Below are 23,196 nucleotides of genomic sequence, written 5' to 3'. Positions count from 1 at the left end.
GGCCATCTTGGTGACGTGTGTTGTTGTGCAAGAGATGTAGTTCATTGAGCGTTTCACACAAAAAAATGTGTTACTTCACAGTTTTACGACACTTTTTTTTTTTTAATGATCACACCGGTGTGACAGTACTCTTCAAAGGGTTCACGAAATATGACTACTACTCTTACTGTTTAACATTTTGGGTTACTTAATGTTACTTCATGTTAAGGCTAATAAAAATGACAAGGCTAAGCCGGCTGTAATGCTAACTAACGTGCTTGCTACTAGCTAGGTAGCTAACTTGATCCAGCCACTCCTGGTCCTTTCATCAGACAGGAAGCGAAAGAACGAGCAAGACCCATTGCTGGTATGATAACAACCTGGTACTAAGCACACAGGCATCTTGTTAAAGTTATCTTATCTTAGCTATCTCTATTTTAGTGGAGGAAAACAATTGTGACATCAGTTATGAGTGACATCACTTACGCGACTCTGGGATTTGTAGTCTTTCTAGTTGCGTATTTTTCATAGTCTTATATTTCAACAGTTTTACGACAAACTGTGACTTTTTTGACATGGAAATGATTTTTTAAGATTGACAAACATCATATGTGTAATTCATGGCACAATTCAAACGGGATCGAAAGATAAGTTTTCTCTCTCCATTGACTTCAATACATAATTTTTCCGAAATAAGGTACCATGGACTGGAAGTAGATGGGCGTGACTTCGCCACTCTATGGGACGTCCTTTCCTCCGGAGCGTCACGTGAAGCGACGTCCGTTTGTGATGACACCGCACAGCTGATGTCTGACAGCAGCTCTGTCCTCGTTGTTTTCACACACACCCCCGCCTCTGTTAGTACACATTTACTGACATATACATTTGTATCATCTGTTGTAGACCCAAATAAATAAAATAAAATAAGAACTCATTCTCAAAAAAGATAAACGCCATTCTTAAAATGTATAAACGAAAAAAGCGATCATGAAAATGTTTCCAATAAATGAATAAAACAATTTTTGACCACTTTGTTGTTCAGATATATCACATATTTGTAACTAATTTATACATTAATTGAAACAAAACACAGTATAAACTGAGGAGTGAGTCCCGTGAGTTTCATGTATTTTCTTCACTCCGCTGGGAAACTGCTCTCATGTCAAGAAGCATCAGATCAGTGCATGCGCTGCATCGTCCAATCAGTGAGTGATACACAGTAAGGGGGCGGGGCGAGTATCTGAGGATTTCATCGGAGGATGGTCTGGTAGTTCCTCCATTATCGCTCCTCCATTATCGCTCCTCGCTCCTCGATCCTCGGTCCTCCGGCAAATAAGCGCCATGGGACGGTACTCAAGATGGCGCAGACAAATCAACTTCTGGTGATACCGAGGACTGACGAGCAAGGAAATGAAAATAATCGACCTGAGAAGCAGCCACAGCGAAACTCATCCTGAGCACACACAAACACTCACAGCCGAAGTAAAAACAATAAGTGTGGCTTGATATTGAGTAAGAAAAAGGTTTATAACGCTGTGAGAATGGGTCTGCGGAGAGCATTTCTCCATGATCCCAACTCGTCTATTACCAGCGTTCAGGGAGCTCTATGCAAGTCAATGGGGTCTCCCTGGCCGTATCTCATTTCTGGGATTTCCCCTCTTCGACTCCTTGAATCCTCGGTCCTCCGGTAGTGACCCGGAAATGAATTTCAGCGCGCCATGTTGAAGGACATCTAATTTCTCTAAGGCCCCGGCTCCACGAGGACAAATACGGCAAAACGCATCGGAGTAACGCAAATGCAACCGCAAAAAACCTTCCGTCCCCACACAATATACACCGGATTGTGTCAAGCTCCACGAGACGGCTCCGTTTACATCCAAACGCTGGAGAAGCTGCAGTACATATGCCGAACCTGTACGTGGCGCTGTAACTTCCTCCACAAAAGCAGCAACTTCCTCCACAAAAGCAGCGAAGAAGAATGGTTGTCATGGCTGCACTTCTGTGTATTCTCCGTGGTGGGGGCCGACAGAACCGGGCAGAGTTTTTCGCCGGTCAGCGTGTGTTAAAGTTTAAATCTTCCGGACAAAATTATAAAAGTGCCGGTCAAAGGTCTTCATTGTTATTTATTGAGCTTTAAAACAAATGCATAACGACGATATAATGATATATAATCATCAAATACACAGAGCCTGTCTCTTTTTCCTCTCTTCTCACAGCGTCAGTGTCTGTCTCATGCAGCAGCTGATCCTGTAATGAGTGACCCGACAGTAAAAATGAACATATTTATAACTAGTTTAGGTAGTTTAAGAGGTAATTAAAATAGCTAAGGGTGATGATCTGACTTGAAGTGTGTGTTTTGCTCCCGCTGCATCACAGCGGCAGGAGCTGCGTGTCTCCGTCCTGTCAGATTAGACTTCACTCGCGTTTATGTCCATATCGAGATAAAGATAAATAATCTGAATTCAAGGAGGAGCTCCTGTAGATGTTGCACAAAGAACTGTAGCATGGTCAGTAGCGACTGGAGCACGATAGCAACCCCGCGGGGGAGAGGCAGGGAGAGGCGGGGCTATGAAAACGAATGACCGTATAGGCGACTCCACGGCCCCGTTGGACCCCCCAGAGCGCTCAGTTCCCAGATCTATTCACCTTTGGACCCGTTGTCGTTTGCGGGGTCTGTTTCTACGTTTCCCTTACGGCGTCGTGGAGCTTAGAGGGCTATACGCATGAGAAATATGCGGATTCAACCAGTTTCCGTCCTCGTGGAGCCGGGGCCTAAATGAACTTCGAGGACCGAGGATCGAGCGTCGAGGAGGCTCTCTGGAGGAGCTATAATCGAGGATACACTGATGGGTCCTCCACGGCTCCTCCATGGATGCATTTCCGGCAACAGAGATGTTAAGAGTCGTGACGCACGGCCGGACTGATCTCAGCCAATGACAGCTCTGCATGCATCCCCTGGATATTATCTTATTAACTGCTTTCATCGCGACACGATGTTTACAGAGAGAACAGCTGTGAGGTCCGTGCAGAAAGCAGAGCAGTGTGTTTAATATATATCACTCAGTATAACAGTCCTACTCTCTTTATTTGCTTTAGTTTAGTAGATATCTACAAACAAAGAGTCGATATTTTTCTAAAACCATTTAGTGCTTCACATAATAAAATACACAACGGCTGTAGCCTGATTATATGCTTTAGGAGCTGTAGGTGCGTGGCAGGGGCGGACTGGCCATCGGGACGTTCGGGACGAATCCCGATGGGCCGGTACTGAAGTGGGCCGGTCGGACGATGTGGGCGGGTCGGATAAGTCACTAGCACAGCATGGGGCAGCATAGACAGGTCTTTTCTGTGTTATAGTTTTACTCGCTACACAGGGTGTACTTTGAGGGTTTTGACTCTGCAAACCGTTTACATGCATAAAAACCTTCATAACACACAAGGGGACGGGTAATAACCGGAAAAGCAGGACATGGGACCTTTAAAGAAAGTGAGCACTTTTCTATTTTAGCAGATGAGAAGATATATTTAAAAAAATGAAGCAGCTATCTCTGGTCGAACGATATTATTATGATAATCTTGTAACATCTACAGTTGGACAGAAAACTACGGAGCTCCTAAAGGGACATGAAAAAAAAAAGAGAAAAGTCTTGTGCGCACGAGAAACTAACCCGTTATCCCGACTTTTTTTGTTTTGTTGAGAAAGTTACCTGTGCGCCAAGAGCCACGTTCCCACCGGAGTGCTTTTCACCGTACTTTTCGCGTTTAGTTCCGTTAGTATCCGTTATGTCACGTTCACACCAAAAAGAGCACTTAATCTCAGGAACTTTTACCCCCATTTTTAGTGCCTGCTGAGAGATGGTACTTTCCTTGGGGAAAAAAGTGCCCCAGTTCTGATTGGCTGGGCGAATTGCAAACCGTGCCCCGTAAAACTCTGAAATGTTTTGTAGAGCCGCCATTTTATTTGCTCGCTACATAAACCCAGCGCACCATCGGAGAGTAGTTTGTTTTGAAAGCAGTTATGGCAAGCATCAATAAATCATCGAAGCGGTGGAGTGATGAGGAGGTGTCGGCGCTTCTGGAAATCTACGCCGAGGACGCGACCCAGGGAATGCTACTGAAGCCAGTACCCAACTCCAAAATGTTCGAGCGTTGTTCGAAAAAGTTACTCGAGCTGGGAATCGTGCACAGCGCCACGGCATACCGGCTAAAAATAAAGAAACTCAGGCAGGACTACAAACAAATTAAAGACTATTATAACAAGAGTGGTAACGACCGGAAGACCAGTAAATGGTACGAGCGCTTGGATGCTCTGCTAGGCCACAGACCTTTTCTCCGGGACAGCATCGACCTTCGATTCGGGCACAATGGTGTGGGAGGCCGCTCAAACGGCGGATTCAGTGGCCAACGACGACGACCACGACGAAGGTAAAATCAACTACATGCACTGGGGTTTTAATCTGCACAATAATGATCTCAGATGTACTTTTATTTGCTCAGTAGATCAAGCTAGCCAGCTAGGCTGAACTGGCTAACACCGGCCCCGAGCTGGCTAATAACATCTAGCTAGCTAGATATTCTCGACCGTTTTGACTTGTGAATAACTGTGCAGTGTTTCTGTAATTTGCTTCACTAACTCATGGAACTAATCGTGTGTTTCAGGCGAGGCTGGACAACTCTCAGGATTAGAAACAAGCGAGCTTTCCCTTCCAGATCACAGCGCTTGCTCGTCCCCCTTACCAGCAACCAAACGCAAAGGTACACACACTGTAACTTGGTCTTGAAAGAATGTTACGCATCGAACTGATGTTCACAATCACGTTTATTTCCTTCTTGGTATAATTATGAAACAGCGTGAAAACGTATTCGCCTAGACCGGCGTTTACAAATTTTCGCGCTGTTTTTACTCTCTCACAAACATTGTAAACATCCGGGCTAGAGGTCACATGACTTCCGGTAAGAAAACTTGCCTCAACAACATTAAACAAAGTTCAAGCATACATGAAGCACTCTTCAAAAATACAAAACAATAAATAAGGGCACTTTGAGCGGCAGCTACACACACATATATATATATATATATGTTATGCTATTTGATCCTATATTATCTTCTACTATACACCTGCATTGTGTACACTGTCTTGTCCCGGCCTGCACCCTGTCCAATGTTGACTAGTAAACACATTCCTAGTATGTTGTAAAACTACATGGCGACTAAACAGATCTTGTATCTTGCTTATTTTCCCTCTTAGGAAAGCGGGCACGGGATTTGAATTTCTTTGACACCGTCGAGGCGTTGGAGTACCGGCGTGCCGTGGTGAAAGAGTCGATGCACGGGGATCAGATGGTGCTGTTAACCAAGGCCCAGGAAACGGAGGACAAGATGCTCACGATGATGGAGCGCCAGGCTGAAGTGTTGAAGCTGCAGTTGGAGCGCCAGGAGCACCAGGATGAAGTGTCGGTGCAGGATGAGCGACAAACCACTTTTCAGAATGGGTTTCTGGAAGTGCTTTCCCAGCTAGTGAAAGCCAACAGGTCTTCCTCCCTATAGTTGCCACTGTTAACAATGTCTGCTGCTGAGCCTATCTCTACACCTGGGACAGTTCATTTTATATTATTGTTATTACTATTATTATATAGTCTTGATACAACTGACACTTTATTTTATATTGATAATGTTAACTTACATGTACAACTTCTATTTTATTTACATTAAAAATGTGAACTTCTATTTACTGTTATGTCTTGAGAGTGCAATAAAGAGAACCTACATGGCGATTAAACAGATCCTGTATCTTGCTTATTTCTCCTGACACTTTATCTTTAGTGACCTGTGTAGCACCCTATACATCACATGTAAGTGATTATTCTGATACCATCATGTTTCATCGGTTATAAACTGGCAAAGCTTTATTTGTCATTTATTTATCATCAATGTTGCAACCTTGTGGAGGAATGGCAGGGGCACATATACAAATATGATCATTTATATCATTTTAAATATTATTTGACCTAAAACTAAATGTTTTTATGATTGTCCTCTGAGGAGGACATGGGGATTTGCAAACCTTTAATTCCCCCCCCATTTTACACAACACAAAATGGAGTCCACTATGGGCCAAAACTAACATGTAGGTGTCCATAGTGTTTATGGCAGACGGATGCAGTGGGTCTCAGGAAGATATATATATATAATAAAGGTGGGTTTGCTGCTGAGCCTATTTACTGTGCATACAACACACCTGGCACAGTTTATTGTTATTATATTGCCACACTGTACACTATTGTAATGTTGCCTGTCTTGACTGGAAAATAAAAGAGAGAAGCAAAAGCACTGTACAAAAGATCAGCTTTATTGTCAAAATGTTTACAATGTACAATTTACACGCTGTTCAGATGCCTCATAAGGGCTGTGCGCGTGTCTTGCCCCCCAGCCTCGGCAATAGCTGGCGCTGGCCCATCAAGCTGGGTCGCCGGTAAGGCAGTCCATTCGTCCCTGTACTCATCATCATTACTTTCACAAAGGTTATGTAATATGCAACATGCTGCCACCTGGATTTTGATCTTGTCCATCTTGCAGTCGTTTCTTTTCATCAAGCACCGCCACCTGCCCTTCAGTCTGCCAAAAGCGTTCTCCACCACCACTCGTGCTCGGCTTGTTTTGTTATTGTACGCAAGTTGCTCAGGCTGCATTAACTCAGTTACAAAGCTGTATAACATGAGCACAAACAGCACAACTTCAGTCGACTCCATCTCCATCATGTCTGAGGTCGGAAGGTAAACAACAGACGCCTAATGTACAGCGAGTGGGTGGGTGTCGCAGTATACGCGGGAAGTTTTTCTTCTTCTTCTTCTCTTGTTTTTGTAGCGGATTGCAAACAACTTTAAGGTGCATACCGCCACCTACTGTACTCGCCGTGAAGTGGTTTGTGGCCTGCCAGTAAACCCAAAGCAGAAGAAGAAGAAGTGACGTCAGCGACTCATTTGCGTAATCTTCCCTCAGGTAAAAGTACTCCGGTGTGAACGCGATTGGTACTTAGTGCCCTGGGGTAAAAAGTGCTGGGGCACTGAGTGCCGGAACTAAGTACTGCAAAGTACTTGGTGTGAACGCGCCTAAGGAGGAAGTGGAGCACACAGGAGACAACCATTTCATTGCAGACTGTTACCCATATTTACATGGGGAAATGACAGTGCATACATTATTTGAGATATATTTCGAACTCAGACTTTTTTGATGGACATTTCGGCCAGGGGTGTAGAGCTATTTGTTTAAGCACCAGATTGGCAAAACAGGAGAGTCTGTAAACCAGTCTGCTTTGATCTATGAATTAATGTCCGTGACTCTCAGAGTACCTGCTGCCCGCAGCTTGTTTAAAGGGAAACAAACACTCAGAACACACACACACAGAGCGGAGCGGAGCAGAGCACAAACAGACTCACATCATGCCTCCTGGTGGCCGGACATCTCCTTCATAAAACAAATAAAAGGGGGAGTAATCGGGCAGTTGTGTGATCAATCAATCAATCAATGTTTATTTATATAGCCCAATATCGCAAATGTTACATTTGTCTCAGTGGACTTCACAGTTTGTACAGAATATCAGTGACAATACGACACCCTCTGTCCTTAGACCCTCACATCGTACAAAGAAAAACTTCCAGAGAAAAACCCACAGTTTAAAGGGGAACATGGGAGAAACCTCAGGGAGAGCAACAGAGGAGGGATCCCTCTCCCAGGACGGACAGACGTGCAATAGATGCCGTGTGTAAATTGAAGAGATAATACATTTTCCAGCGTAGGTAGACCAAATGTTTGGAAATGCATGTGTCTATAATAAGAAGAAGAATCCACGAGGATGTCAACAATCCTGTGGGAGACATCAGGGAAGTAGTATGATGAGTCAGGCAGGACCACAGTGACAGGTTCAGCCACGACTCGAAGTCCAGGACTCAATCCAGAACTCAGGATAGAGGATCCAGGACTCAGGACCGCAGCAACAGGATCAGCCACGACTTAGGATCCCGGCGTAGATATAGACACCAAAAAGAAATTTGGGGGAAGCTGGGTTAATCGGAACATGAGAGTACACAGGTACAGACAGAGAGAAGGAAGAAGTAAGGTGTCCCCCGACAGTCTAAGCCTATAGCAGCTAAACTAACGTGTCTACGTACATGGACTCCCTTAGGATAGGTTGAGGGAAAAAGGATAGCAAGTAAGAAGTAAGGAACAGATGTGGAGAGGCACAACGTGTCTACGTACATGCACTCCCTTAGGATAGGGTGAGGGAAAAGGGTAGGAATTAAGATGTATGCGCCACATCTACACCATGAGCGCATTGCTCCTAAAAAGTGTTTTTGGCACTGACACCAATCAACAGTTGTGCGTCGACTCGGCAGGGATCAAGGCACGTATATGCCTCTCCCTGCTTCCACCGTCTACACACAACCAATTTACATACCATCAGTAAGGAAAAAGAGTAAGAACTAAAATGTATAGGTGAAGAGGCACAACGTGTCTACGTCAATGCACTCTTATTCGATTATTTTATCAACTATAAGCTTTATCAAAAAGGAAGGTCTTAAGTGTACTCTTAAAAACGGATAGGCTGTCTGCCGCCCGAACACAGACTGGAAGCTGATTCCACAAAAGTGGAGCTTGATAAGAAAAGGCTCTGAGTCTGGTTTCAGTTTATATCGACCTCTTCTGGTTGAGTTTTGAAGTAAAAAGATATGATTCTACACTGTATTGAAGTAAACATGTATTATTTTGAATTGTATTTTAGTGAACATGTATTGTTTGAACTGTTTTAAGTAATCACAACTGTTATAGGTAATCACAACGGTTTTGGGTAATCATATATATAGAAATGATATTCTTACTTTCAAACTCACTGACCCAGAGATGCTGTTTCACATACACCGCTCCTTTTCACCCCTCCACAACAGATGTTGTTTTTAAAGTCGTTAAAGACCTCCTTAAATATGTGGAGAAAGGTTTAAATGTCTGAAAAAGGATAGTTTATGTGAAAAACTCTCATGGGAAAGGAATGGAGTTAAGATCGGGGGCCGAGATAAGAGTGACTTTTGACCTTGTGAAACTTAGGATCTCACGTTCTGGTCGGAACTCTGATTCGCTGTATTGAACCCGACCAGGAGTGAATCCAACCAGTAAAAACACTTGGGGGATGTGACCAGCTCACACAGCTCCTCCTCTCGGACTCTCTCATTCGCTTTGGAATGAAAGGGGAAGGAAAAATTCAACACATCTCCGCCCCAAAATAGGGATATGTATACTGTTGTTTTTGAGTGTAAAATGCTTCTGGTTTGTTGAAAGCTGGTGCTAGAAGACGGTAAACCGCATCACAAACCTGGAGTCCATACTTCTCTTTTCTGAAAGCTGGTCTGTCTACCTGTAAAACCGCATCACAAGCCTGAAGCCCGGAGTACTCTGTATAACTTGTATATGTGTTTGGTTTCCTACCAGAAGTAAACTCAGATAATTGTTATAACTTTTGATTCCGGTGTTTTCAATTCCTTTCTTTATTTTAATAGAGATTTCAGCCTCATCCAACGAACGGCGCGTAGCAGAGGGGGTGGCTATCAGCCACCACAATAGGTGTTCTGCCCGACGTGATGAGTGCTGATCTCTAGAAAGGGACACCGATGGCCAGGGGATGGAATCCAGTCCAGGGGGAGGACACAGAGATACTGGTGACAACTAAGACCATGGCAATATACAAAAGGTGAGCAGACACCTGTTTTGACTATCAAAAATCTGTGATTGATTATACTAAAAAATGTAGAGTTGTCAGCAGCGTTCTCAGTGTTCTTAGTCACGGTGGGAAATACAATACATATTCCAAGTTGGGGATATTGGGGAAGTGCTTAGAGAAGGGTATTCAGTCCTGGACCTAGAGCAAAAAATAGTGTTTGAGAGAGGCCGGTAGGTCAGTCCCGGCCCTTCACTCACTAAGTACGAACGCTGCAACGCTGTAAAAGATGTATGGGTTAAATTCCCCGTAAGTCAAAATAACATTGATTAATACGGTTTGCTTGCAGTGCTTCTATTAAAGGCTGCAAAGGTGTAAAAAACAGATGGGTTAAATTCCCCGCAGATCATGATAAGATTGATTAATGCGGTTACCTTTCGTGGTGCTTTAAATGTATAAAATTTCTGTAATTGTTATATGGTGGGTGATAGAGGAGGAGAGAGACGCGACCTCCAACTAATTATTTGGAACGACCGAATCTCATCACAAAACTGCTGTGGGGTTAATCAGGCTCATTAAACGTGACGATAAAGAGATTTTGTTGACTGAGTTTCAACTCCGTGCCTGAAGCCGCAATCACCATGAGGAGGTTGTAGAAGCTTGCTTTAGGAAGTCACGCTATCTGTTGAAATATACATCGCACAATAAAAATTTGCCTGACTGTATGAGATCAAATGTGTGTGAAAACAGTACGAAGTCATAGTCTGGAAGGCTGAATGTGACGATAAAGGATTTTTGTGGTTTGAGATTAAACTCCATGTAAGCGTCACATCTCTAAAAGAGGGGTGTCGAAGCGCGCTTAAAAACCGCAATTATCTGTTGTAATAAACATCGTACAAAAATCCGGACAGACTGTATAAGGGAATAAGCTCTGTGTGATTTTTTAAGTCAAATCTGTGTAATAATGAGACAAAAATCCAGTAAGAACAACTGTGGAGAAAGATTTGCTGAAGACATAGAGACAGAGGCACTTCATTCGTGGTCAGCTGCTGCCCTTTGGTGGCGAACAGGAAGTGCTACAACATTCTGAAAAATTACGTATTGAACATTTAGAATTAAAGCAATAATTGCCCAGTATATTAAATAAATACAAACGAACACGTATCAACATAAGTCAGATAATATAAACGAGGTCAATCATGGAAGAAGGCTGACATTTAATGCCTGATATATAAGTAATAATAATATATAATATATAGCTGATATTAAATAACTGATGTATAAGGCTCGATATTTCTGAAAATAAGAACACCGTTAACGGCATTCTATTTCAGAAAAAGGGGGAAATGGATAGGATATACATCAGACAATATGTATGTGAGATTATTACGTTTTTAGGAGAAATTGATACATTTAAAATAATCTAGCTTTGGTTATTTTTTGTTTTGTTTGTTGCTTTTAAGAGAAATTGATACATTTAAAATAATCTAGCTTTGGTTATTTTTTGTTTTGTTTGTTGCTTTTAAGAGAAATTGATACATTTAAAATAATCTAGCTTTGGTTATTTTTTGTTTTGTTTGTTTGTTCCTTTTTTGTTTTATTTTTGTTCTATTTTTTTATTTTTTATTTTTTATCCTTTATTTTTTATTTTATTTTTTGTTTATTGTTTTCTGCATAGTCTTTTGTCCACACTCCAGTCTAGTTGGTGCCGCCAATAAACACTAAAGAAGTAGAAGAGATGATTTCAAAACCATATTTCCAGCAACTTAAGGGCTTGGTATGAGACTTCTCCACACAGGTTGCTGACGCCAAAGGGGGACCCGAGAAACACAAGGCCAACACAGCAGATTACGTCTGGTTGAAGGGGACCTCCCATGCCGTCCGCCTAGATGGAAAGGGAGACAACTGGTACCACTGGAGCCAGTGTGCGGTCGGGAAAAACACCTGCGAGGACCCTAGACGACATCAGGACAGATTTGGCCCTCGTCGCGAGGACCCTAGACGACATCAGGACAGATCTGGCTCTCGTCAAGGCAGTCGACCCAGGAGGCGCCATCAGCGGACCGGAGGAGGAGGATCAGGACATCTCTCCAGCAGTCGACCCGGAAGCCGCCATCAGCGGGCCGGAGGAGGAGGATCGGGACATCTCTCCAGCATCGACCCGGAGGCCGCCATCAGCGGGCCGGGGGAGGACAATCAGGCCACATCTCTCTAGCAAGCACCCCAGAAGCCGCCGTCAGCGGGCTGGGGGGACAAAGACATGGCAAACCAAGACGGCACAGGGAACTCCATTTCCCGCTGAAACAGGTTGATATAGCCGGTGTGGAACTTTGTCTGAACAATCCATTTTTTGGAGGAACTTTCAACTTTATTTTTATATCCCATAATTTAAGGGATTTGTATTTTTTACCCCACAGAACTATGTGTTACCAAAAGAGGGAAAAGTTTAATAATGTCTTTTCTAATTTCTGTGGCTACTTTTATTGCCATTTTAGTGACATGTGGTTGTTGTTGTGTGCCTTGTATCCGCTCATTGTGTGTTAGACTCATCAGTTCCACCATTGAGGGAAAAGCTGCCCCTTCCCCTTCGTACCAGATGCCCTTGTTGGCCTATGCGTCGGAGGGGGAAGCGTACTATGACTCAGCTGACAAGGACTTTGCTTTTTAGACATGTTTTATTCTCCCTCCACTGTCATAAGAAGTTGTTGTTGTGGACTGTTCCTAAAGGTTTAAAGTGCTCTATATCCCAGCTTCTGATGGGTTTATATAAATGTTGGGACACAGGAGAAAAGAATGACAGTGGTAATGTTTCTAATGCTATATGTTGATCTCGTGAGGTGAGATCAAAAGAGGGATTGAAGTAAAAAGATATGATTCTACACTGTATTGAAGTAAACATGTATTATTTTGAATTGTATTTTAGTGAACATGTATTGTTTGAACTGTTTTAAGTAATCACAACTGTTATAGGTAATCACAACGGTTTTGGGTAATCATATATATAGAAATGATATTCTTACTTTCAAACTCACTGACCCAGAGATTCTGTTTCACATACACCGCTCCTTTTCACCCCTCCACAACAGATGTTGTTTTTAAAGTCGTTAAAGACCTCCTTAAATATGTGGAGAAAGGTTTAAATGTCTGAAAAAGGATAGTTTATGTGAAAAACTCTCATGGGAAAGGAATGGAGTTAAGATCGGGGGCCGAGATAAGAGTGACTTTTGACCTTGTGAAACTTAGGATCTCACGTTCTGGTCGGAACTCTGATTCGCTGTATTGAACCCGACCAGGACTGAATCCAACCAGTAAAAACACTTGGGGGATGTGACCAGCTCACACAGCTCCTCCTCTCGGACTCTCTCATTCGCTTTGGAATGAAAGGGGAAGGAAAAATTCAACACATCTCCGCCCCAAAATAGGGATATGTATACTGTTGTTTTTGAGTGTAAAATGCTTCTGGTTTGTTGAAAGCTGGTGCTAGAAGACGGTAAACCGCATCACAAACCTGGAGTCCATACTTCTCTTTTCTGAAAGCTGGTCTGTCTACCTGTAAAACCGCATCACAAGCCTGAAGCCCAGAGTACTCTGTATAACTTGTATATGTGTTTGGTTTCCTACCAGAAGTAAACTCAGATAATTGTTATAACTTTTGATTCCGGTGTTTTCAATTCCTTTCTTTATTTTAATAGAGATTTCAGCCTCATCCAACGAACGGCGCGTAGCAGAGGGGGTGGCTATCAGCCACCACAATAGGTGTTCTGCTCCAACAGTTTATGAAAAGTGGAACCTTTGTGACCATGGTGTTACAGGTGCAGATTGACAGGTGGGTCCAAAAGTTCCAGAAACACTAGACATGTAGCCTTGCTACAACTCTCCATCAACACTTTGCAGTGTCCTGTGTTGTCTGCTTACAGACTTCATGATGAGCCAATGAAGGTGTCCTTTAATTCCTGTGAGTATTTACCCACAACAATTCACACATGTTGCATCATGGGACAGTTGACTTTTGGTATTAGCCCGAATAACGGTGGAGGGAAATCACAGACAGTCACTAGAGCTGCTGCTAAATTAAGTCAGAGCAACAAAAAATGTCCAAGTACACCCACCTGCCTAAAGTTGTGTGTCTCAGTTTAGATCAGTTGTGATGTTTGACATGTGAATTATTCTGCTATGGAATCTGTTGATTTTGTACCTCAGCCTGTACATTACATTACTGCTCTGTGAACTGCAACATTGTTTAAAGTTTCTTTACATATTTACCAGTTTCTTATCATAATCCACATGAACCATTCATCACATTGGCATAATGCTTGTGTGCCACTCAATTCATAGCCTGTTTGTAACCAGAACGGACACGCTTCATCTTCACCTGCTGCACTCTGTGTCTGCGGTGTTTAGCCCGGCACTAAAACACGAGAGCAGAGAATATTAATGATGATGTAACATTTGAGTGGCAATGCTCATGATTCTGTGTGATTCTGTGCAGTTCTGTGTGCTGCAGAACAAAGGGCTAACCTTTACAAAACATACTAGACTCTGAAGTTTTTCCTATAACATCAAAGTCAGGGCCAACTTTCCAATCTGACATTAAGAGGCTCATTTAACAGTTGCATATTGACCAAATGTCCTGGTGCAGTTTACATTTCCTTAGTATCCACATTTCTGATATAGTTTAGAGGTGTATTCCTTTTAGTGTTTTACACTGTGTGTGTGTGTGTGTGTGTGTGTGTGTGTGTGTGTGTGTGTGTGTGTGTGTGTGTGTGTGTGTGTGTGTGTGTGTGTGTGTGTGTGTGTGTGTGTGTGTGTAGAGGTGTGTGTGGGGCGGACTGGCCATCTTTAAAATCTGGAGAATCACAGCTGACGGCCGGCACCGCCCTTACATTTTTATGTTTTCAAACGGCATCATTGAAGTTGCGCTGACAGGCGACAGAGGTCCACCGTTTCACCGTTTCCCCCGCAGCGAGGATCCCCCCCACGTTGACAGTTCACGGGTTAGTTTCTCGTGCGCACGAGAAACTAACCCGTTATCCCGACTTTTTTTTTTTTCTCTCTCTGTTTTAATTTTTTTATCCATGTCCCTTTAGGGCTCCATAGAAAACACATATTGACAGCAAAGATGCCTTCAGAATAGGTATATTAATTCCCATAGACTCAATGACCAGAGGGATGGACAGGCGCTTTCTGTCTGGCACCAATATAATGAGGGATATACAACCTTTAAACCTGTCAAACAATGGCTTCTTAAAGGAAGAATTGGTTTTGTTGATGGCTGAGGCATATGGCTCTGACTGGCCAGACTTTAAACTGAGATACTTCTAGAAAGAAACAGAGCAAATGGCTAAATCAACCCGTCCTGACTGAGTTTGTGAAGTTCTTGGAACCTTTCCGAGAAGTTTTCTTCGAATGGTTTCACTTATGCAAGATTGCTGTTGTTTTGCCACTGAGTACTGCTGGGTGTGAGCGAAGCTTTTCAACTTTGAAGCTTGTAAAAAATCCCCTGCGCTCAACCATGGCAGATGACCGACTGAGGAATCTAGAGATAGAAAGCACTTGACATGGATATTTTTGTCAAACGTTTTCCTGCACAGCACAACAACCATCGCCTTAAGCTATCTTAAAATAGACAGGTGATGTCTTTATGTCTGTGGACTTAAAGGGCCCATGTCATGGCCATTTCCACTGATCATAATTACATTGTTGAGGTATACTAAAATAGATTTATACTGTGCAATTTTCCAAACTCACATTGGTTTCGCATACAGCATATGTATAAGCATATGTCCGAATGCTTCTCGTTTTGCGCCGTACCGTTCAAATGAAATCGCCGCCAATCATATTTCCACGCTCGCGCCAGGGACGGGGGAGGGGTTACAAGACGTGCATCTTGTGCTGCATTCACTTGCACTCGGACATTAGAGACTTTCTCTAATAAATGTCAGATGAGCCACAACTTTTCTTTCAAAACAAAGCTGCCAACTGGGGTGGCAGCTGGGGTGGCAAGGCCTATTTTTAGGGTGGCAGTTGCCACCCCGGTAGGTGAAACTAGGCTACTAGCTACAGTACAGATGCAACTAGATGAGCTGTTAACTCTCGCTCTGACTTTCTTTTTTTTTAAACTCTCGCTCTGACTCAGACAGGTTGAAAGAGACGACACGACACACGCATTTTTCCCACCCGCATTCCGCGAAGACCCGCCCTACTGTGCCTCTGATTCGCAGACTGTTGGTGGGGGGGAAAAACGCTGACGGGATGCTGAATGTGATTGGACCAAAGCGTTGTCAGACATACACAGACAGTGGAACAGTCTGAGATGCAGAGCGCTGTATGCAGTAGACATAGCGGAGAATTTTGACTCGTTGGGTTGTGGCGATGTCTCGCAGATAACACAGATAATACAGATAATACATATGAAAAGTATAATTTGCTCAGAGTCCAGAGACAGTTGTGGTTCGGTCCGGATCCGGACCGGAGTCCGGACTTTGAGGATGCCTGCTGTAGTACATATGCCAGGCCTGTAGATGGTGCTGTTCTCACAGAATCAGCCCTTGCAAAAACAGAGCTAGAAATTGTCAAATTGAGCAAAATGAGGCATGGCTAAAATGCATGATCTGTTTGGTATTTTGAAAAAAAAAAAGTATAAATATGCCTTATATAGGTATGGTCCTACACTATATTATTCAAATATAGCATGATAGGTCCACTTTAAGAACCACTAGAGCAGCTTTCTCTATTTCCTGCTGGGGCAGAGGCTTCCCACAGCTCATTGGTGGATAAGTCCTTTCTCCCCATCCTGTTCCTTTAATCCCCTCACAGTGTGTTCAAGTGTTCTTCATGCACCTTCTCTTCAGCAACTGCAGATATTACCACATTATTTACACCAGGATTAAACCTTTTTTTTACATCTAATTTGGTCATCAGCCTTCTGTAAATATGACAATAAGAAGAGCCCGTCCAGACCGGGTGCAACATTTCCGTCCCCGCATGCACTGCCTTAACAAGGTGGGTGGATATCCTCACCATTACTGGTTTATTGTGTGCTTGCTGCTGGTATTTTATTCATGATAGTTTATTGGTAATTTCATTTAGAAAGTGGACAAGTTTTAAACATACATCTATTTTAAATGATTTTAAAGTTTAATTTAGATTGAAAAATTCTGGATTATGCTGAATTTAGCTTTTATTGAGGTAAAATAATATGAAGCACAGATGATGAGAAAGAAAGAAAAACAGTATAGGAACAATGAGCTTTTTAGTCACTTTAACAGTTGGATCAGCTTCAAACCCACTAAGAGGACAGATCAGGGCCAACACCTTAACAGAAAAACCATAACCATTTCTCTATTTGATTGAGGCAGACAAATAGAGAACATTGTAAATGACATGTGGAATGTAATTAATTACATCATAGAAATCACAAAAGAGTTATAAATCAATGTGTGCTGAACTTTGTCTATGTTGGCACATACGTCATTGCTTTACTAGTATGATATGATTTACTAGTATCTTTTCCATTCCCAATATGTGTTAAGTAGTTGTCTATATGTGTAGCAGACAATGTGTCTGTATGTGTAAACTGTACTTTTACATGTAGTATGACTTTTTTATTTTTTGAAATGTATATTTGTATTTGTAACACTTGGTTTACCTGGGAACCTAATTCTTGAAGGTGCAATATATGGCCCAAAGAATTATCAAACATTATCAAGACAATGTGAAGAGTTCACAGTGTTGACGTTGTGTCAAAGAAGTGTATCCAATATGTTGAAGAGATATTCTGGAATTAGCATGCTAAGTGACTCAAGCTCTGACTAGTTTTGTATTGATTGTTTTTCCTTCACGTGTTCCTCTAGAGGCGATAGTGAGTCCAGTTAGCACTGTAGGATATTATTTCCAAGACATGAGCTGGCAGGAGCATATATACAGTTACAGTACATGTTTTCACGAGGTGGAACAAGTGTTGACACTTGGTGACCTCCCTATTGCTTGCTGTTCCTTTACATTTTTTATTGAAAGTTGACACATTTGTATGGTGGCCGACACGGGAAACACGCCTCAATGGCACCAAACATTTTCATTAAGAGAAACGCAATGCAGCTTCAGAGATGAAGCAAATATAAAAAACAAAAACATGCCAAAACGCAGGCAAATCTCAGTCTTGTGCATCACTTTTTTATAGTGAGGGTACCTCAAATGTAGCATGCCAACTACATTTTCTTTAAAAAGAAAGAGCCATGACATCATGGCATTTTGATCACACAAAAATAATAAAATAAAGCAATCAAACCCTGAATTACTTTAAAACCTTTCTCACTGAAATGCAACAAGCAATATCAATGTAACATTTAATCTACATTACTGAACAAACTACACAAAAGCCCTCCCTGTTGTTGTTGTTGTTGTTGTTGTTGTTGTTGTTGTTGTTGTTGTGGACTTCAACTGAGTTATTAGTTCACAGAAGAAGCTGAAACATGTGTCAGTGTCTCCTGCTGATGTCCCGGTGCTCTGCTTTCAGCTGGAGGCCGTGGTGGTGGAGATGCAGAGCGGGGTGAAGGGCTCCGAGCAGAAACTCAACGTCACCACCATCCCTCATGTGATCACTGGTGAGCCTGACACACACACGCACGCACGCACACACACACACACACACACACACACACACACACACACACACACACACACACACACACACACACACACACACACACACACACACACACACACACACACACACACACACACACACAACCTGCATGCTTACAGTTGGAGAAGGTGCAGTTTCCCTCTGCTGTACTGAGCGTTGCAGCCTTATTTTACTCATTTAGTTGTATGGCTCATACACTCAAACACACACTCAAACAGCCAGAGAGACAAAGAAGGTAAGGTAAAAAGGAGATTTAATACCAGTTTTAAATAATGTATCAAGGTTGTTTTTTCTTTTCTTTAAATCTAAATACAAATATTTAAAAGACAGCATACTTATATTTTCACACATATTGATTATTATTGTCGATTAAGCCTGATTTTCTGCAAACTTCTGACCCCATTATGGTAATTAAAACGCTTTTTGTGTCCATATTTAGTTCAATCCCTAAATATGACGTCCTTTTAAAATTGTAATGATAATGTCACTTCCGAGAAAAAGATGGAAGATGACTGGTTGAACGTAAAACTCTAATATACTGACCTGCCAGCCATGATGGCCCTCCATCATGCTGAGTGAGTGCAGACACTGACAGGCTGCCTGCTTTCTAAGCTGCTAATACAGGCTAAATACAGCAGCTTATTATTGGATGAGATCTGGAAGGTGCTTTAGCCAAAGTGGCTTATTACTCCATTCTAAGAGCAGCGAGGGAAAGGTCAGCATGGATATACAGTATGGGCTAACCCCCCCCCACCTGCTACTGTGAGAAACAGTTAAGAAAATGATGTGTGGTGCAGAAGCCAAGCAGTGTGATTCATCTCCAATGATTGTTACCCAAAGTTACTCATTCATGTTGTCATGTCTCTGGCTGATGCTGCCTGGTATTTTGTCCCTCCAGCCCTACAATCACTTTGTCATTTTCTGTCAAGTTTACAGTAATTAAAGGTGTTGAAAACACATTATTGAACTTTACATTTAGATTTAGGCCCTGTGTGACCCATTACATATGGAACATTTACCTACAGATAATACTTTTGCCTGGAAACTTAGTTTTGAAATTCTCCCTTTGCCATTTATTTTATTTTAAACATGATGTCTTTCAAGATTGCAAAACACAACCTATTTCTTTTTCCAACTACATTAAACAATTATTCCAATACATCATAAAAAGTCACATAAACATCTCTATTCATTATATTAATTCAAAATTGAGGGCATTATGACCACGATACAGAAAAGAAAAAACAAACACAAACTATTCAGCTCATTAACATTTTGTAGTTAATGTGACCTGGCACTTTGTTATGTCCTTTAAATAGGCTTCATCATTTTCATGCTCAAAGAATGCTTATAGAAGAATTATTTGAATAACTACACGGCAAAAAATGATAATACTAACACTTTTATGGCGAACTGTCTATCAACGCAATGTTGTTCTGGACCAACATGATGTGACAAACATTTTATTTTGAGGGTGGAACACTGCATAGCCTACACATACGTTTAGCCACACCATGACATACAAGGTCTGGAATAACATTTAAAGAGTTGCCCAAACAATGAATTCTCTTTCATTTATCCAGACCAAAACTTAATGACACCCCATTAGCATATGCTTTACGTTGCTATAAAATGCCAAATGTTAGCATACTAACATGCTAAACAAAGCCGGAGTGAGTGTGTGTGCAGTGTGTGCAGTGTGTGAGCTTCTCTCTGTTTCATCACAGGTAAAGACATCATTGCATGGATTACCAACAAGATGAAGACCACTACAGAAGGTATATTACAATAAAAATCCAAGATTGGTTTCTAAAAACATGTCACTCCACATGTCAGTTATTTAAATCTAAAACGTATCCACATGTCATTGACTGCCTCATCATTAGTTTGTCCCCCCTGTGTGGTGCAGAGAGTGAGGCCTTTGGCACCATGTTGGTGGCCTATGGCTACATCTACCCTCTGCAGAACCACAGGAAGCTGGTGATGTGCAACGACACCAGCCTCTACCGCTTCCAGGTACTGTACTCACTTCTTCTTTTGGTGCCTATAAGAATCATTGTTGCATTTAAACACATTAGGGTACAGGATTCAAATAGTATACCTTGCCTTTTTTACAAGATTGTCCACGGCCTTACTTCACCTCCTCTTAGACAGTTTATTATCATGCGCACAACTGCAACTAGGGTAACAAGAGGTGCAGCGAGAGGAGATTGCGTTATTCCACTCAGGAAAAGTTCTTTCAGTCAGTCTTCATTTTCTGTTAAAGCTGCACAGAAATGGAACTCAATCCTATCTACAATCAGAGACCAGACTACGTTTAGTTTATTTAAATCCCAACTCAAAACATGGGTATAGAGGAATCAGCTCTTACTCTGCCTGTGTTTTAACCTGTTCCTTTTTGTTTTGTTTCATTTGTTTGATTGTTTTTTGTGTTTTTTTTATAAAAATGTCCAGTACTGTATGTTGTATGATTTGTGTTTGATTGTATTTACTTAAAAAAATCTGTCCAGGGACTACAGATGAAAAATAGCCTCTTGGCTAACTCTGGCACATTTACAGAAATGTTGATCAACTGCCCCTGTTAAATAAATGATTAAATAAAAATAAAAATCATAGAGAGCTGTTCAGAAGACGGGAAACTAGGAGGAGTTTGTGGAGCACTGTGGCATTCTTTAATAAAATCATGGTGTGTTATGTATCTCCTAACCCTAAATTAGATACTAATGAGATTAAATCAATCTCACAGGAGTTATTGAGAAGACCAGTTTACTCAAAATGTCTCTTCTTTATTTTAATTATTGTGAACTCAGATTATTTTATATAATTTATTGGTGGATTTAAATGTGCTAAGAGAAATACAAAAGTAAATGTGACACTTGACTTGCTGGATGTCTACATGGCATGCAGGACAAATAAGGAATTTATTTTGGTTAACCTGCTATCTACAAATGTATCAATTTTGCATGATTACTTTATTATCCTGTGAAACCGTTTTTTTAGCGATGGTTTACGTGATAGGATCAGACAGAATCTATCAAACATTGCAGATGGCAGTAAGACTCTGGGAATGATGACCAGAACCCTCACTGCCTACAGGCCCTTCAGACAGAGCTCTCCCCTCATGGCACGCTGACAGGAGTCCTGTGGACACGTGTCCTCAGAGGAAACATATTGATTTCTGGGACTGAATCGTTTAAAGGTCCCATGACATGGCCATTTCCACTGATCATAATTCCATTGTTGAGGTATACTAAAATAGATTTATATTGTGCAATGTTCCAAACTCACATTGGTTTCTCATACAGCATCTCTGTATAGTATGTGTATTCACTCTCTGTCCTAAACGGCTTGTTGGAGCTCCTGCCCCCCCTCCCTGTGAGCCCACTGTGCTCTGATTGGTCAGCTCGCCCACTCTGTTCTGATGAGTCCACCACCGTTACAGCGGAACATCAGTGATTATGTGTTACAATGGCGTTAGCAACCAGAAAATGACACCAGTAATGACAAACAGATGAGAATGCTGCGTGGGGTCTGGGTGCCGTGTTGGCGGGACGTTGCGGGGCTCGCTGCTGCGAGGAGCGGACAGTGTGAGCTGGCTTGCTGCGTGGGGTCTGCGGGACGGCGGGACACGGCGAGGCCCGGCCCGAGCTCGGCCGGAGCACACACACACACTCACCCGCAGCCTGGCTGAGTCCAGGCTGAGAAATCCGCAGAGCTGCAGCTGAGAAAAATACGGCTGGCTAAGTATGTGTGTGTGAGGAGCTCCGCGGATTGGTCCAGATGGACCAATCCGCGGAGCTCCTCACACACACAGGGGTCGTCGTTACGTCACTTGGTTTCCGAAAGAAAAAAATGGAAAAAGAAAATGTCCAACGAGGCGTTCTGGGGCAGCATAGACAGGTCTTTTCTGTGTTAGAGTTTTACTCGCTACAGGGTGTACTTTGAGGGTTTGTGACTTTGCAGACCGTTTACATAAAAAGCTACATAACACACAAGGGGACGGGTAATAACCGGAAAAGCATGACATGGGACCTTTAAAATACATTTACTGCAGTTCAAATCATCCTGTCGCGGTCAGAGTGAAACAGTTTTTATTTGAATGTTACGTTTTGGTGATGTATAAGAGTCTACTGGCTCCATGTGTTCTGTAGCAGAACAACCATCTGCAGTTAAAAACCACCATAGTTTCATATAAACCTTACATTGTAACATAAACCTGCTCATGATACACAAACCATGTTACAACCAGATGTTGCACAATGAATGTAAGACATTTAGGAAGAAAATAAAACTGGACTGTAGCCGAGCCTGAAGCTAACAGCAAAATAATAATATTGCTATGTTCATCTTGTGTACAGCAAAGATCTCAAGTATGCAGTGTGTGGATCGTTTGATCAGATGTTAAGGTGTTCATACATCTATCAAAGATTACTAATGCTGACTTTCCAATCTAAACCCTTTCAGACCCCATACTTTTGGCCCACACAGAAATGGGTTGCAGAGGACTCTGACTATGGTGGGTGCAGTCGCATTATTACCGAAAGATAACCCTAACCCTAACCTTTCTGTAGACTGGACTCTCATGTGAAACTGGTGTTTCTAACGGATTATGGTTCATAACATCAATTGTACACTTCGTACATCTTTTGTTTGTCTGCCTGCAGCCATTTACCTGGCAAAGAGGAACATCCGCAAGAAAGGCATGCTGGAACCCTACGAACAGGTTTGTGTTTAACAGCAAGTATAACAGTGACTGAGTGTATTTATGTATGTATGTATGTATGTATGTATGTATGTATGTATGTATGTATGTATGTATGTATGTATGTATGTATGTATGTATGTATGTATGTATGTATGTATGTA

At 42.1% G+C, this 23,196-nt stretch overlaps 1 protein-coding gene across 1 annotated transcript in view; it reads left to right on the top strand.

Annotated features, from left to right (window-relative positions):
* Nucleotides 1-16,619: 16,619 nt before the first annotated feature.
* The window catches only part of rgs9a (regulator of G protein signaling 9a), a 14,362-nt gene continuing 7,785 nt past the window's right edge, over nt 16,620-23,196 (top strand). The window contains exons 1-6 of the mRNA XM_034113640.1: nt 16,620-16,688; nt 18,202-18,289; nt 20,058-20,108; nt 20,240-20,346; nt 22,795-22,846; nt 22,995-23,053. Of these exons, the coding sequence (XP_033969531.1) occupies nt 16,620-16,688; nt 18,202-18,289; nt 20,058-20,108; nt 20,240-20,346; nt 22,795-22,846; nt 22,995-23,053 (426 nt within the window). The remainder of the gene's footprint in view (nt 16,689-18,201; nt 18,290-20,057; nt 20,109-20,239; nt 20,347-22,794; nt 22,847-22,994; nt 23,054-23,196) is intronic.

This window comes from Trematomus bernacchii, unplaced genomic scaffold (genome assembly GCF_902827165.1).
Source record: "Trematomus bernacchii unplaced genomic scaffold, fTreBer1.1, whole genome shotgun sequence".
Lineage (NCBI taxonomy): Eukaryota > Metazoa > Chordata > Actinopteri > Perciformes > Nototheniidae > Trematomus > Trematomus bernacchii.
This window is presented reverse-complemented; position numbering and strand designations above follow the sequence as displayed.